Source organism: Phascolarctos cinereus, unplaced genomic scaffold (assembly GCF_003287225.1).
Source record: "Phascolarctos cinereus isolate Bilbo 61053 unplaced genomic scaffold, phaCin_HiC Scaffold_726;HRSCAF=1367, whole genome shotgun sequence".
NCBI classification, from domain to species: domain Eukaryota; kingdom Metazoa; phylum Chordata; class Mammalia; order Diprotodontia; family Phascolarctidae; genus Phascolarctos; species Phascolarctos cinereus.
Window position 1 is genome coordinate 69,701,653 of NW_027556098.1, and position 17,371 is coordinate 69,719,023.

The following is a 17,371-nucleotide window of genomic DNA, read 5'->3' on the forward strand; positions in this document are numbered from 1 at the left end:
GGAAGCTTGTCCAGGTCAGGAGGGAGCATAAGGCAGAGAATCTGAGAAGACATTGTTTCAACATTCCTTTTGGAGTGAGACTAAAGGGAGACTGTGAATAGAAAATCTATTAAAATGTGACATAGAAGTAATGCTAATAATTCATTGTTAATTATTAATACTTAAAATTGTAAATGATCCCGATTCATTTTTCTATTGTATTTACAAAAATAACATGATAAATTATTACCATAATAAATAAATTATATTTAGTAAAGATTCAGTCAAGGAGTTTGAGTTAAGCTTTTTAAAAACATTGGGATTCTAAGAGGTGTTCCAGAACATGAGATATGGAATGTCTTGTGTGAGGAATAACATTTGGTTAGCTGTCCCAGACCTCTGAGTAAGTGGAATCTGATATGTTCAATTAGCAAGACAGTCAATCAATTAACCAACAAATATTCATTTAAAACCTACTAAGTGCCAGATGCCATATTAAATACTGGGCATACAAAGATAAACATGAAACAATTCTACCCTTGACATTCCAGGCTGGAAAGATAGATTAAAGGCAGGATACAGAATGCTTTAGAGGTCATAGTACTTCACCCTACAGGTAATAGGAAGTCCCTAAGGATAATTGTGTAAAGAAGTGATATGGTCAGACCTTATGATTTTTTGTTTTTGTTTTTGTTTTTGTTTTTGTTTTTTGGAAAATCACTTTGAGAAATGTCTAGAGGATGAATTAGAGAGGACAGAGACAAGAAAGAAGACCAGTTGGGAGGTTATGGAATAGTCAATGAAAAATGAGAGTCTGAACTAGGTTGGTGACTGTTTGAGTGGAAGGAAGAAGATGGATGTGAGAGATGTTACTGAAGTACAATTGACAAGACTCATCAACCAATTGAATATGTAAGGTGTGGGAGAGTGAAGAGCTGAAGACAACTCAAGAAAGCTTAGAAGAAGGGTTTGGTTATGGTCAGCAATTAGAACATAAAGCAATACAATTCATTGGGATGGAAATAAGGTAGATTTTAGATACAAGAAATGAGTTATTTTCCCATGATATGACTAACAAAGATAATTAAACAATTTGTTGAATTCTTAGATTTAGTTTTCTTTAAAAAAATGTGGGGAAGTATAATGAGGTCAGTTTTGAATATTAATTTGAGATACAATAAGCATTTGGTAATGTTGAACTGGAACTAAAAAGAGACTATGGCTAAATAAATAGATTTTGGAGTCACCTACCCATGGTAATGGTTATTAAATCCATTGGAGCTAATGAGATCCCACAGAAAATGTAAGAAGCGGTGGGGAGGGGAATGTAAGGAAGGGACAGGGAGGTGAAGGAACAGGAAGGGAAGAGAAGAGGAAAGGAAGGAGGGAAGGAAAGAGGAGGAAAGGAAAAGAGAGGACAAGATCCATCTGAGAGCCTTGGAGAGCCCCCACAGTTGGTAGGTAGGATATTGATGATAATGCAACAGAGGAAACTGAGAAAGAGCAGTCAGATAGGTAAGAAAAGAATCAAAAGAGATTAGTATCATGAAAATCCAGGGGAAAGAGTATTCAGGACAAAGTAGTCAATGCTACCAAATATTAGAGATGTTAAGAAGGATAAATATAGAGAAAAAACCATCACATTTGACAATTAAGTGATCATTGGCCACTTCCCCCTTCATCTAAAAGCTCACTTCATAATTATTTGTTAAATTAAAATTAAGTTGACATTAGCATGTTTAAAAGTCATCTTTTTTCTCAAGTTTTCTGGAACAAAAGCCTTTAGCAGTTAGAGAGTTGAGGACAAACTACCATAAGGGAGACTTTTTTTCATAAAGTGAGTTTGAAATTCAATAGCCTAAGCCCCAGAAAATGTGTCTTCACAGTTAAGAAAATCAGGATGAGTTATTATGGTGGGAAAAAAAATTTGGATGAGTAATCTAATCAAGGTCTGTGTGAAAATGTGGAAAGGAATATTGGGCCACAAACAAAACCACCTTTTAGTTAGCAGGCACTTGGTTCAAACATTTCTCACAGTTATGTAATGGGGGGGGGGAAATGGACCCTTTCAGATCAATGAATCCCAAAGTATCAATGAATGTCATGGCATATTTATGTATTTCCAGGCATAAAGGGGTGATCTCAAGAACAGGAAGCAAGCAGGCTTTAGTGAGCTCAGGGTTTCAAGGACACATTTAGTAGTCCCTGCAGTCCTGGGAACTGGCATTGAGAAGTGAAGGAATTAAGGAAAAAAAATATACAATTCATCTGTGCAGATGAGTTGAAATCACCTATGCTCCATATGCGAGAATGTATGGAGGGACACAGTCATTTCAGATAAATAAGGAACTAATCCTAGAAAGACAACATTTATGAGAACTCCAGGAGTTGACCAGTAGTGGTTTTGGGTAGCAATGAAAAATAGTTCTGTCATTTTTATAAGTTTCCAAAAAAATAATAGTTATCTTATTCTTTAGCCCATTCTCATTTCTAATACAAGAGAAAAAAATATTTATGCCTCAAGGGATACTATTTTAAGCACTGAGCATATAAACCAAAACAATAAATGGGAAAGCAAAAGTAAGGCAGATTTAGGTACAGGCAACAAATTATTTTCCCATTATAGGAGAAACGAATTGTTAAGCATGTTATCAAATTCTACCTTAAATTTAGTTTTCCTTAAAATTTTCTTCTTCAAGCCTCCTGCCTGGTAATATGCTTTAAGTTCAGCTACTTTACCAAAGTTCACCTTTTAGCTTTAAAAAGTAGACTGAATCCAAATGGATGCTAATTTTCTTTATCCTTATCTATATCTTAGGATATGGCTAGAAAATTTAACTAACTTAAAAAGTTAGTTCAGATGCTGCTGCTAAGTCATTTGGGCCTACCTCAGAGCAGAGTTGAAAACACAGGATCAGTCCTCTATAAACCTAAACATGGTACTGCTATAAAAGCCTCAGATTTTAGAGTCTATAGAATTGGGTTGATATTTCAGATCAGCCACATAGGTAATTTCTTGTGTCACCTCCAGCTCTATGATTATGTGAAGACTTAAAAAAAAAACCCAGTAAATCTCAGCAAAAAATTCCAATTTTTATATATACCTGAAGAAATCACAGGTCTGGTCCCAGTTTTGATAGCATTAGCAACACTCTCATAAAATTCCAAAACAAGGGTATTCTGTGATTATAGATGCCAAGTTAGAAACAACTTACATTCTCTATAGTTCAACTCCCTTGTATTTTAGATTACGAAACTGAATCCCAGAGAGATAAAATTACTCTGACAGAGCCAGAATTAGAACAGAGGTCTTCTAATGATTCCAGTTACGGTACTTCTTCCACTGTACCTGCCTCTCAGTGTTTTCTAATAAAGTTGATGAGAAAAAGACAGAGAGAGGGATATCATTAGGGTATCAGTGGAGTGCATAGTTTTTCTTTTAGCTATATGTCAGTATGGACCCATCGCTAGCCTGTCTTCTTTCATATGAATGAATGAATGATATATTTCCCAGCTGGGATCCTGGTGCTTTTGTCTGACTTGTACTGAGAGGCTAGTGGGGTGTTTCTGCATTTCTCCATGGCTACATTGAAACATATGGTAGTCTGGCAGCTGGAGGCTGCATGTTTACCCAGGGCTATGCTGAAGCATGTAGTAGTTCATGGAGATGGAGTCTTCAGGTGCCTCTTGCTATGCTGAAGCATGTAGGTGCCCTGAAGTTGGTTTTTGTCTGCTCCACTGCACTGGGGCTGAGGTGGGGCTTGCTGCTAGCTTGCTGGGATGCTTCTTGTCCTGAACTGTTCTCCCCTTTTACCTGAGACCTTTCCTGCTAATCTGCCAGGTTTCTTCTGCAGAAAGATTGTTTTACCCCATCTTTTTGTTGGTTCTGCTGTTTTAGGATTTTTGGGGTGCTATTTTATGGTTGTTTGGAGATGAGTATGAGAGTGTTATGGCCATTTACTAATTCTTCCACCATCCTTGGCTCCTAGAAGTCCAAAAACATTTTTTTTTCTGCCAGAAATCACAAAGTTGAATCATTCTCCTTACCTAAAGAATAAGTGGGTCAAAGAACAAATCATAGAAACAAGCAATAACTTTATTAGAGAGAATAACAACAATGAGACAACATACCAAAATTTATGGGATGCAGCTAAATGAGATTTATGGGATACTGCTAAAGCAGTACTTAGGGGGAAATGTATTTCTCTAAATTCTTACATTAACAAAACAGAAAAAGAACAGATCAAAGAATTGGGCATGAAAGTAAAAAAAATAGTAAAAGAATAAATAAATAATCCTCAATTGAGCACCAAATTGAAAATCCTGAAAATCAAAGGTGAGTGTAATAACACTGAAAGTAAGAAAACTATTGAGCTAAAAAATAAATCTAGGAGCTAGTTTTATGAAAAAAACCAATAAGATTGATAAGCCATTGGTTAATTTAATTAAAAAGAAAGAAAACCAAATATCCAGCATTGAAAATGAAAAAGGTAAAATCACCAACAGTGAAGATGAAATTAAATTAATCATTAGGAAATATTTTACCCAATTACATGCCAATAAATCTGACAATCTGAGCAAAATCAGTGGAATATTTATTAAAATATAAACTGCGCAGATTAACAGATCAGGAAACAGAATGCTTAAATAACCCCATCTTAGAAACAGGAAATTGGACAAGCCATTAATGTACTCCCTAAGAAAAAATCCTCAGGGCCAGATGGGTTCACAAATGAATTCTACTGAACATTTAAAGAACAAATAATTCCAGTTCTATATAAACAATTTGGAAAAATAAGTGGAGTCCTACCAAACTCCTTTTATGACACAGATATGGTGCTGATACCTAAACCAGGAAGAGGTAAAATAGAGAAAGAAAATTATATACCAATTTCCTTAATGAATATTGATGCAAAATTTTTGAATGAAATACTAGCAAGGCAATTACAGCAATACATCACAAGGATCATACACTATGACCAAGTGGATTTATACCAGGAATGCAGGGTTGGTTCAATATTAGGAAAACTATCAACATAATTGGCCATATCAACAACAAAACCAACAGAAATAATATCATTTCAGCATCAACAGATACTGAAAAAGCTTTTGACAAAATACAGCACCCATTCCTATTAAAAACCCTAGAGAGCAGAGGAATAAAGGGAGCATTCCTTAAAATAATAAGCAGTATCTATCTAAAACCATCAGCAAGGATTATTTATAATGGAAATAACCTAGAAGCCTTCCCAGTGAGATCATGGGTGAAGCAAGAATGCTCATTGTCTACCACTATTATTCAGTATATACTAGAAATGTTAGCTACAGCAATAAGAGAAGAAAAATAAATTGAAGGAACTAGAATGGACAACAGAAACAAAACTATCACTCTTTGTACCTGATATGATTACTTAGAGAACCTTAGGGAATCAACTAAAAACTACTTGAAATAATGAATAAATTTACCAAAGTTGCAGGATATAAGATAAAACCACATAAATCAGCACCATTTCTTTATATGACCAACAAAGCCCAGCAGCAAGAGATAGAAAGAAAAAATTCATTTAAAATAACTGTAGGCAATGTAAAATAATTGGGAGTCTACCTGCCAAGACAAACCCAGGAACTACATGAACACAATGACAAAACACTTTTTGCACAAATAAAGTCAGAGCTAAACAACTGGAAAAATATAAATTGCTCATGTGTAGGACAAGCCAATATAATAAAAAAAAATTCTGCCTAAATTAATTAATTTATTGAGTGCCATACAACTCAAACTACCAAAAACAAATTATTTGATTGAACTAGAAATGACAACAAAATTCATCTTGAAGAACAAAAGGTCAAGAATACCAAGGGCATTGATGAAAAAACAAATACAAAGAAGATGGCCTAGCAAAAGTAAATCTCGAACTATATTATAAAGCAGTAATCATCAGAATTATCTGGTACTGGCTGAGTGGATGAGTGGAATAGATTAGTTACATAAGAAACAATAGTTAATGGCCATGGTAACCTAGAGTTTGATAAACCCAAAGACCCCCAGCCTATGGGATAAGAATTCACTGTTTGATGAAAACTGCTAGGAACACTGGAAAAAAAATATACAAAGTAGGCATAGACCAACATCTCACACCATATACCAAGATAAGGTCAAAATGAGTGCATGATTTAGACATAAAGGGTGACACTATAAGCAAATTAGAAGAACAAGGAATAGGATAGATAGATAGATAGATAGATAGATAGATAGATAGATAGATAGATAGATTGATTGATTTATGGAGGAGGGAAGAATTTGTTACCAAATAAAAGACAGACAACAAGACAGATCAAGCATAAGAGATGTAAAATAGATTATTTTGACTATATTAAATTTAAAAACTTTTTCACAAACAAAACCAATGCAACCAAAATTAGAAGGAAAGCAGGAAGCTGGAAAATAATCTTTATAGCAATATCTCAGATAAATCCCTTATTTCTCAAATATATAAAGAACTGAGTCAAATTTATAAGAATATTATCCATTCCCCAACTGATAAATGGGCAATTATATGAACAGGCAGTTTTCAGATGAAGAAATCAAAGTTCTTTCTAGTCATATGAAAAAGTGCTCTAAATCACTTAGAGAAATGCAAATAAAAACAACTTTGAAGTACCACCTCACACCTATTAGATTAGCTAATATGAAAAGGAAAATGGTAAATATTGGAGAGGCTATGGGAAAATTGGGACATTAATGCATTGTTGGTGGAGTTATGAACTGATCCAACAATTCTGGAGAGCAATTTGGAACTATTCCCAAAGGGCTGTAAAACTATGCATACCCTTTGATCCAATGATACCACTGCTAGGTCTGTTTCCCAAAGAGGTCATTAAAAAAGGGGGAGCCACCTTTACAAAAAAAAAATTATAGCAGCTCTTTTTGTGGTGGCAAAGAATTGGAAATTGAGTGGATGCCCATCAATTGGGGGATGGCTGAATAAGCTGTGGTATATGAATATAATGGAATGTTATTTGCAATAAGAAAGGACGAACAGGCAGATTTCAGAAAAATCTGGAAGGATTTGTATGAAGTGATACAAAGTAAAATGAGCAGGAAAACATTGTACACAGTATCAGCAATATTGTGTGATGATCTGTTGCCTGCAACCAGATTGTATACCAAACGGAGAGGTGTGAAATAACTTGAGACATGGGCCAGGCAGAGCAGCATTACTGACTAATTTTATTCATCTGAGGGTACAGGATATATAGAGAAAATCTAGCCTAACTTCAAAGAGTCCTCCCCGTGAGATAATCCCTAAAACATCTGCTGAGGACGTGACAACATACATTTCCTCATTATCAGGGTTCCTATTTGGGTTGTAAATTCCAAGGTTTTCCCAGGTGCCTTGGCACCACCTGCATAGAGGAGTGAATGTGTAAATCTAAGGTTCAAAGAGTGAGAAGGGATGTCTCAGGGACCTCCTAATCAGGAAAGGATTGGAGAGCCCTACCACTTAATCACTGAGCCCTTTCGGGTAAAAGCCTGGGCAGAGGTCAAACTCTGCCTTGGATCTTAAACCCTTATCAGACTCTTAAGATCAACCCTCAACAATGATCAATTATGAATGACTCATCTCCTCTCAGCAACACAGTGATCAAAGCCAAGTACAAAGGACTCACAAAGCAAAATGCTATCCACATCCAAATAAAGAACTGATGGATTCTGAATGCAGATAGAAGCATACCTTTTTCACTTACTTTATTCTTTTTTGTGTTTTTTCCTCCCTTTTGATCTGTTTCTTCTTTCACAACTGTGATTGATATTGAAATCTGTTTTATATTGTAGCACATGTATAATCTATATCAAATTGCCTATCATTTTAGGAAGAAGGGAGGGGAAGGAAGGAGGAAGAAAAATTTGGAACACAGTCTATTAAAAATGAATTCTAAAAATTGTCTTGGCATGCAATTGGGAAAAAAAGAAAAAACATTTTATATATAACATGTATGTGTGTATGGAGATTAACAGATGTATATTCTTATTGTACTTGTCATATTGGCAAGGGTTTTGGGGCAAAAAAAATGTGAATTGTAGATTAGAATCTCAATACTGATTATTCCTGAATGTTTCTGATTATTGCAGTCTATGGACCTAAGGCTTTTGATACATATTGTAAGGGAAAGAACAAAAGAACATTAGATTTGGAATCAAAGATGCTGGCTGTATGACCATGGACAAGTCACCACCCTCTTATCCAGTTTCATCATTACAAAATGGAGATAGTAACATTCATACTATCTACCTCATAGTATTGCTATAAGAAAAAAAAAGCAGTAAAATATCATAGAAATATAAACTATTGCCTTTGTTATTATTATTATTATTAATACCCAGTCTCTACCTCAGTTCCTTTCGTCTCTAGTATGAGGGGCATGCTTTATGCCAAGATATGTGTTTGTGTATGTATATATGTATATACACATATGTTTATAGTTATATACCTTTGAGGAGGCATGTTAGTAATCCATACTTTCTCACTTTTGTAGAACCACAAAAGTTACCCTGCATCTTTTTCAGCTGTCTTTTCTTTCTTCATTTCTGAAATAAGACCAATTGTGAAGGGCAGAAGTGAGCAACTGAGCAAATGAATTGCTTATGTCTCTAGCAGATGTTATCTATTTAAGACATCTGCAATGTCATTTTAATGGGTATAATCCAATAAAATCTAACTTAAATTCTCTATTACATTAACATTATATGATTTTAACAGATGTACTAAAATGAAAATTGCCTTCAATAGATAGTTTAAGCACATTAACATTGGCTATAAAAATGATTATTCCCCTCCAACAAAGGGAGTAAAAATTAAATTTTATCACTGAAAGGAGGGAATGTTAGAAAATAAGACAACAGTCTTGCTGAGACAACCTGTTGTCTTCACAAATTGATGTTTTTATATTGGTTGCATATTTTAGTTGGGATACTTCATGTACTATTAAGACAATGTTAAAACCAGCTCCCTCCAATATGCCAGTGGATCTATGATCTCATCAATGTGGACATTCCCTCCAGTTATGTATGTCATATCCTATTCACACCTGTCAATCCTGTAATACTCTTGCCTATATGTGTAAATATATTTAGATTTAATATAAAGGCAAAATCACAAGTAAAAGCAAATGAAATATGTTCAAGTGGTGAGAAAAAAAATTAAATATTTTCCAGTCTCTTCTATCTCATAATTTTTTGAAACAGTAGTTTTTATTTTCACTGACAACTTTGGAGAACATAATAACGACTTTGAAGACTTTTAATTTTTTCTCATTTTTCCCCCTTTGGATGAAGCTTTGGACAGTTTACCTCCTACACATTATCTGGAAATGATGAATACTATTCTTACGTGTATCCAGCAGTCAGAAACCAAACTGTCTATACCTCAGGTAACTGTCACTGAATGTGATATCATGGAGCAGAGACTCAGGGAGTTAAAGGTATGTATCTATTTGCTGCCTGCAAATAACAAATTGTAGCAACATTCTATTAAATGAGACAAAGCAATTCTGGGTGACAATTTACCAATGGTGACTAAATAATAATGCAACATACTATAGATTGTATTTATCCCTTGAAACTATAGTCTTAAACTCTTTCTAGATAAGAAATAAAAGCTGTTCTTGAAATTATCTTCAGTGAATAAAGATCAAGCATTTTCAGAGAAATATTCAATTAGATTTTTAAAAATTCTGTTGTGATTCTTTTCACATTTCTAGAGAAGAGAAAAAGGAATTCCACCTGTAAAATGTAGAGCTTTCTTACTCCTTTTTATCAATCCTTCTTTCTCTTTGTCCCTTCCTTATCGCCTTTCTTTCCTTCCTTCTTTGCTTTCTTCCTTTGTTCCTTCTGTCTTTAATTCCTTCCTTCCTTTCTTCCTTTTTTTCCTTCTTTCCATTCATCTTCCCTGCCTCCTTCCCTTGTGTTTCTATTATACGTAAAAAGGATAAATGAAAAACACAAAAATTAAATTACTGTTTAAAGCAATAATTTTGTAACTGAAAGTTCATGTAATTTACTCATACTTAGGCATCATTTTAAAATGTGACTTTGTTAAGTGAGACTGTACATTTTGTTGTAAATATGTCATTGATTTCTCCATCACAGGCTTTGCAAAGTTCTCTTCAGGAACAACAGCCAAGTCTGAATCTGCTCAGCACAACAGTGGAAGAGATGTCAAAGAAAGCCCCACCAGAAATTAAGAAAAAATATCACTTAGAACTTGAAGGCACACAGACCCGTTGGAAGAAGTTATCATCTCAGCTGGCAGAATACTGCCAAAAGCTAGAAGAACAGATGACTAAACTACAACAATTCCAGGTTATCAGAGATTTTTCTCCCTATATACTTTTTCCTTTCTCCCTACCCTTTTTTACTCTACTCTCCACTGCTAGATCTAGTCAGATGGGCACATGACCTCCAAAGTTCTTCAAAACTAGTTCTAAAATATAAAATTCCTTCTCAAGAGTGAAGCTAATTAAACATATTTCAATGCCAACTTCTCATTAAAAACAGTGATTTGGCTCCTACTTAGTATTTTCCTTGAACACCAAATGGTACTCTTATCAATGTCATCTTCACTAAGTTTTATTTTTTAATTTAGCCAAGTAACTTTGATGTCTTTAAAAATCATATAATTTTTATCCTTGTGTTTTGTAGAATATAGATATTGCTTTTCTTATGGAAAGTTGACATTTAAATACACATGATCTTTGTTTATATAAGTTCTTTAAATGAAACTATCTACAACATGAATTATTCCATTGTTTGCTGATATTGTTATATCAGGCAATTTTATTTTGGATTTTTATGTATACTATTTGAGCTTTTATCTCTTGATATCAACACAAAGTTCATAGCCAACAAGAATGTCATCCAAACCTTGCCCATTTAATTCTGGTGCCTTTAAAAGCTTCCACTTGGCCAGCTTACTTAAATATAGTCTGTTCCTCAGACAATAGACACAATCTGTTGCTGGGTCCATCCATATTCAAGGTGTTCCAAATCTGGTCCAACATGTAGGGGCTTATATTCTGCTAGCATAAACATGGAGTCACCTTCCTACTTTGGCAAGGCATTGATTCTGCTTTTATTCAATACCTGTTACTGTGGCTAAAAATGATAGTGTTCTAGGTTTAACCCTTTTTATTCAATACCTGTTACTGTGGCTAAAAATGATAGTGTTCTAGGTTTAACCCTTTCTATCAACAGAATATTTGTTCTAGAACTATTCTCTTTTTTATATATGGCATTCTTTCCCTATTTTTGCATTTGTTGGGAATCTTCCATGATAGAAATTTGTTTCTCATGAAACCTTCTCAATGAAGATTAGTACCTTCTTACCTGTGACATCAGAAATGGGAAACCAATTAGATATATTTCTCCCAGCACATCTTCTTCTCTCTATAAAACACCTAACTGTCTTCTATATAGCTGCTCAACCTTGATGTATGGAATTAGTCAATTTAAAAAAAAATACTTTTATTTTTACAAATCATTATTCTGTAATTTCTATTCCCTCTCCTCTATTCCTCCTTCCTCATCTTGCCAATTAAACAAAAAAAAGGAAGAAGTATGTATATGTGTGTGTATTACACACACACACACACACACACACACACACACACACACAAAATAAATATACATAGACCAGGAAAACTAATTCCACATTGGCCATGTCCAAAGATATATATTTCATTCTTCATTTCAAATTCATCATTTCTCAGACATGAAATAAGTAGCCTGCTTCATCTTTGGTCCCATAGAATCATGGCTTCTCAAGGCTTTGAAAGTTGTTTTTCTTCATAATATTATTGTTATTCTATAAATTATTCTACTAGATTTATTCATTCTGTATCAATTCATAGAGGTCTTCCAAGACTCCTCTGAAAATGTCAGTTTTGTTACTTCTTACAGTTATTAGAGGCTATATTGAATAATGATTAAAGACAAGGATTACTATTCTTGGAAAAACTGGCTTTTGGTATCTGTGGGAGGTAAGGGCCCAGGCTAGTAATTTCCTAAAAATGACCCTTTAGCTAAATCTTTGTTTTAATAGTAGAGAATGTTTTCATAAATGTGTCATCATATCACTGTATTTTCTTCCAGACATATCCTTTTATGAACCTTTTCTGAATTCCTATAGATTCAGTTTGAGGGATGGCTTTCTAATTTTTATTGTTGTTGTTGTTATTTAGTAAGATCTATGGCCTAACATCTCAAGCTAGTATGGTCAATTAAGGACAATGTGTTCTATTTTCTAAACTAAGTTCTTTATTACCAAAATGTGACATTGAACCTTCCATAACTCCTAATAATGTAAATGAAAATTTAAAATAACATAGAACAGACATAATTGCCTAAACATGGCTAGGAATTACAGATTGGACTCAGAGTTAGGAAGGCCTAGTTCAAATTTGTGTCGCAGATGCTTATTAGTTCCATAATTCTGGGAAAGTAAATGAACTTTAAATTTCTTTTAAAAAAGGATGACAGTAATATCTATTTCACAGAGTTATAAGAACCCTGTGAAGAGCTAAGAAATAAATTAAATATGTGTGTATACATATATCTATCTGTAATACTTTGAAAGCTTCAAACTACTATTTGAATGTTAGCTATTATTATTGCTGTTTTTATTGTTATTGAAACAAACAGCTCTATGCTCAGAGCAGGACATATTACCTTCCTATACACTAAACAGGTTTCCTTGTTGATTCAGAGTTATTGATTCTGTTGTCTAGACAGTCTTCTATATATATATCCTTTACCCAATATTTCCACATTCATCTTACTGGTTTTTTTTGGTTATTGTTGCTGCTAATATTATTGTTTAAGTTAAGATTTGCTTTTAATCACAAGCACTAACAATAGCTATATGATTTCAGCAAATGGATTTTTCTGTCTGGTAAAGGTGTAAATATAAAAATGTCATGATCTCTCTGTTAACATCTCACATTTGCATAGTGCAAAAAGTAAAGTAAGAAACTTTACTCACAACAACCTCCCATTTTAAAGAAGAATTTGAAGTTCTGAAAAGTGACTTGTCTGGTCAAATGGCTAAGTGATTTGTGTGTGGACACATTACTAGTAAGTTCCTTAAGACAGGAGTTAAAGTCTCATCTCATCACTTTGAGACATCTAGGGTTCTATTAATTAAACTATACTTAACTCTTGGCCTGATTTAAACTGAACTTAAAAATCACAAGGTCAAAAGAAAATAACAAAACAGTATCTCCTCTGTCTTTGGCTTTTTTTCATCCAATGAAAAGTTATTGGGTAAGGAACAAGGAGCATATTCTATTTCATGTTTTCCTTTTCTCTTTCTGAACACTGAAGGATTCTATCTATCCCCACTTGTATGGAAGAGTTAATTATTGACTTGCTTCTATCAGGAAAATTTTAATGGCTGTTGTTTAACTATAGGGGAAAGAAAAAACCTGTTTCTTATAAGCAAAAAAAAATATTTAAGCATTCTAAAATACTTCAAATAATTAACATTATTTTTCTCCATAGTAAGGTATTTAAGGAAATATTTGAGCTTATTTTTCACATAGTCAATACTTTGATGAATCCTTGAGGTCATTGATACAATAGTTACTGCCAACAATCTAGATTTAACATCCTGTGTGACTTTTGTTGATAATCTCCCTCTCACTCCACGATCAGATCACTTTGTCTTTCAGCTATGTTTCTCTGATGACATCCGTAATGGTACTTCTTTTGTACAATTCTTTGTTAGTAATGAGTTTTAGCCAGCATGTGTGACTCCATTGGCTTTGGCATGACTTGCAACTTTAATTCTTCAAAGATGTCTTACATATGGCTAATTAGTTATACCTATCGAACATTATATGAGTTCCTGCATATAAGTAAAAGTAGAAGCTTCTATAAGGAAAGCTCCTGAATTATAGAGGATGGGAACTCAGAAAAGAAGTTTGGACTAAGTCCCAGCTATAATGTGCCCACCAGTGTCCACAAATGTAAACTATACACATGTATAAATAATGTATAAAAGTGGTTCCTGGTATAATGACATCACACATATATGATGTATTATTTATTACAAACAGACAACCCATTGGTAAAGAGAACTAGAGGATGATCCTCAACATATTAATTAAGAACCCTCTGAAGGTTTTATGGGACATATGAACAAAAGTCACGTGAGATGAAGAATAGATATGGTATGAAATACATAGTTAAAGGGATTAAATGCATCAAATATATAAAATATATATCATATACACATATATTTTTTCAGTGACTTCTTACTACTCTAGGGGTTAATGATTATTTATTTGACTATTTCATCCTATGTTGATTAAGGGACTTTTCCTATCCCTCTTTACCTCAGCTCCTATTGGAGGCTAGAAATATCTCCAGTTTATTCAAACACATAGCTTCTCTTCTTCCATGCCAAACAAAATAGCACATTATCCAGTCAATATTTTGGTTGCTAACAACTCTTCTTCCTTTATACCAAAATAAATTAATATACCAGTGAAGATCAATAAATAATCAAAAAAAATATGAATTTTGACTGCCTGGGGCTACAGCCCTTGGGGAATAGAATAGGATTTTTTCACTCTTAAGCATTGCATCCCCAGAAAAGTAAGTAGGTAGTTACAATAGTGGATGGAGTTCAGATCCCTCACCATGGGTGCAGGAGGAGTTTGATGTATAAGTGGGCATGTCTCACAAAAATCAAGAACCAATCAACAAACACCTATGCAAAATTTACTATTTTCCAGGCATTGTGCTAAGTGGTGAGGATAAAAAGATAAAATAAAACCTATATCTGCCTCAAGATGCTTATATTGTAATGGAAAAAATACCACAAATGAATTTGTATACAATAAAAACATAGTAGATAGAGGGTAACCTTACTAGGAGTGGTACTAGCAGCTGAGTTGACCTGGAAAAGTCTTCAGGGCCTCATCTAAGGGAAAAATGGCCCTTAATAGCTAGCACAGGCTCCGTTGTTCCCTGAGAAGCTACACAAGCTCAAAATATAGGCATAGTCATGCAGGTGATAGACCATGTTGTCTGATCACTACTAACCTGAGTGATGTTTATCACCTGAAGGTGACAACCAAAGTGAAAGCCAACATTGATATATGTGTGTGTGCATATGCATGTGTTTTTGTATATATGCATGTGTATTTCTGTATGTATATGTATATATATGTATATATATATACTCACACATGTATGTGTATATATACATTTATATGTGTGTGTATGTTTATATACATATAAACAATGTTTTGCACTATTTGTCCTTGGAGGTAGTACCCCCACTAATTATATATGTGTGTGTGTGTGTGTGTATGTATGTGTATGTATATATATGCATATAGATGTATGTCTATATATAGATATGTATGTGTATGTATGTGTACATATTTATGTGTATATGCATACAGGTATGTATGTGTAGGTGTTAGAAGCACTATATTGATGAAGGCAAAATAACTAATTCTTGTGGCAAAATTATAAAATGTCTTTTGAAAATGACCATGCATAAATGGGGTAGCATAGTTTTGTTATTCTATTTCATGACAATATTTTATAGAAATTACAGTAATGATCTCACATCATATAAATATGTGATTATAATAATGAGGTTTTCATAGCTCATTTACCAAAATCATTATTTGTGAAAGTATTTTAGGTAGGAATCATTGTAGTTACAGCCAACCCTTAATATTTACAAAACATTGTGAATCATTTTGTGTGGTTTTTATTGAGGTTATAATCTTCATGAAGAAAAGGTTCAAAATTAATTTGATTTCTTTAGATAATTAAATGTTTGTATAAGAATTTAAATTTAGAGGTCCTTGTAGAAATGACAGCTGAAATCTGATTATAATTTAAGTGTACATGTACTTCTGGAAATGAAAGTGAATACTAATAGCCTATTGTAAAAAATAATTATCCTGGAAATAATTGATCCTTCCCCCTTTAATGAAATATTTCTTTAAGTTAATCAAAGAAAATACATAAATTAAATTCAAAGCTTCATGCCACCTTACATATATTTAAGGCTAAAAAAAATCCTTCCTAGATTATAACAAATTGAGGCAGTTCTCCTTGGCTTTGCAATTAGAGAACCAAAATCTAGAGTTAATATGTACATTCTAGTACAGTGCTTTGCATGTGGTAGATGCTTAATTTTGTTGTACTGATTTGAATAGAATTGCATTCTATAGGATCAAAGGTGATGCAGTAGGAAAGGGAAGTGGCTTTCTATGGTAGTTAAAACAGAATTGACATCCAAATAAAGATCCCAGATCAGCATTGCAAGATCCCTTAACCAAAGAATAACTTATACCTGGCAACATTTCCTTCTCCCTTTCCACACAGAACTGTTAGGCAAGATTTCATCCTTTGGTCACTTGTTTTCTCCTTAAAATATACACTTCTACCTTCATGTTCATTATACATAATGAAGTCCTTGAAATCAGGGACTGTCAAGCTCCTTTCTTTGTCTGCCTAGCTCTCACTATAAGATTTTAGGATTTAGTGCTAGAAGGGACTTTGGTTATTACCTAGTTCTCTATACAACGTGGGACCTGGAGTCAAGAAGACCTGAATTTGAATCCTTCCTCCTACACTTACTAGCTGTGTGACTATGGTCAGGTCACTTAGCCTCTCTGTGTCTTAGTGTCCTCATTTGTAAAATGGTGATAATAATAACATCTGTCTTACAGGATAGTTGTGAAAATCAAATGAATCAACATACATATATAATAGAAAATGCTTTGCAAACTTTAAGACACTATATAAAAATTGGCTGTCATCATTATCACCATCACAACAACCATCATTGTCATTGTCATCACCATCATCATCATCATCCCCTCACCATACTAGTTACTAGATAAATACATTAAAATTCTGAAAACTGAATGGCCTTTCCAAGATCAGATAAGCAAGTAAAACTGTCAGGTTTCCAGTCTTGTTCTCTGACAATAAATCCAGAGGTCTTTCACCAAATGATGCTATTATGTGCCTTTGTATCCCCACTTCTTAGCATTTACTGTATTATAGCACCTTTATTTGGTATCAGAGACTTAGACATGAAGGAGCCCTTAGAGACTATTAAGTCCAACTCCCTTGTTTTACACAAGGAACTGATTTTAAAAGGGTGTGTGTGGACATTACCTACTTTTTTGTAGAGCAGGAGACCTGGAGTCAAGAAGGTCAAAGTTTGAATCTTGCTTCGGACACTTACTAGCTGTGTGACCATAGTCTAGTCAATGTTGTGAAGAAACAGAAAGATTGCTAGGTGGAACAATGGATAGAGCACTGGGTCTGGAGTCAGGAGGACTCATTTTCTTGAGT

At 33.9% G+C, this 17,371-nt stretch overlaps 1 protein-coding gene across 1 annotated transcript in view; it reads left to right on the forward strand.

Moving 5' to 3' along the window:
- The window catches only part of DMD (dystrophin), a 1,828,382-nt gene that overhangs the window by 334,640 nt on the left and 1,476,371 nt on the right, over window positions 1–17,371 (forward strand). Inside the window, 2 exon segments of the mRNA XM_078146592.1 lie at window positions 9,317–9,462; window positions 10,130–10,342. Coding sequence (XP_078002718.1) covers window positions 9,317–9,462; window positions 10,130–10,342 — 359 coding nt within the window.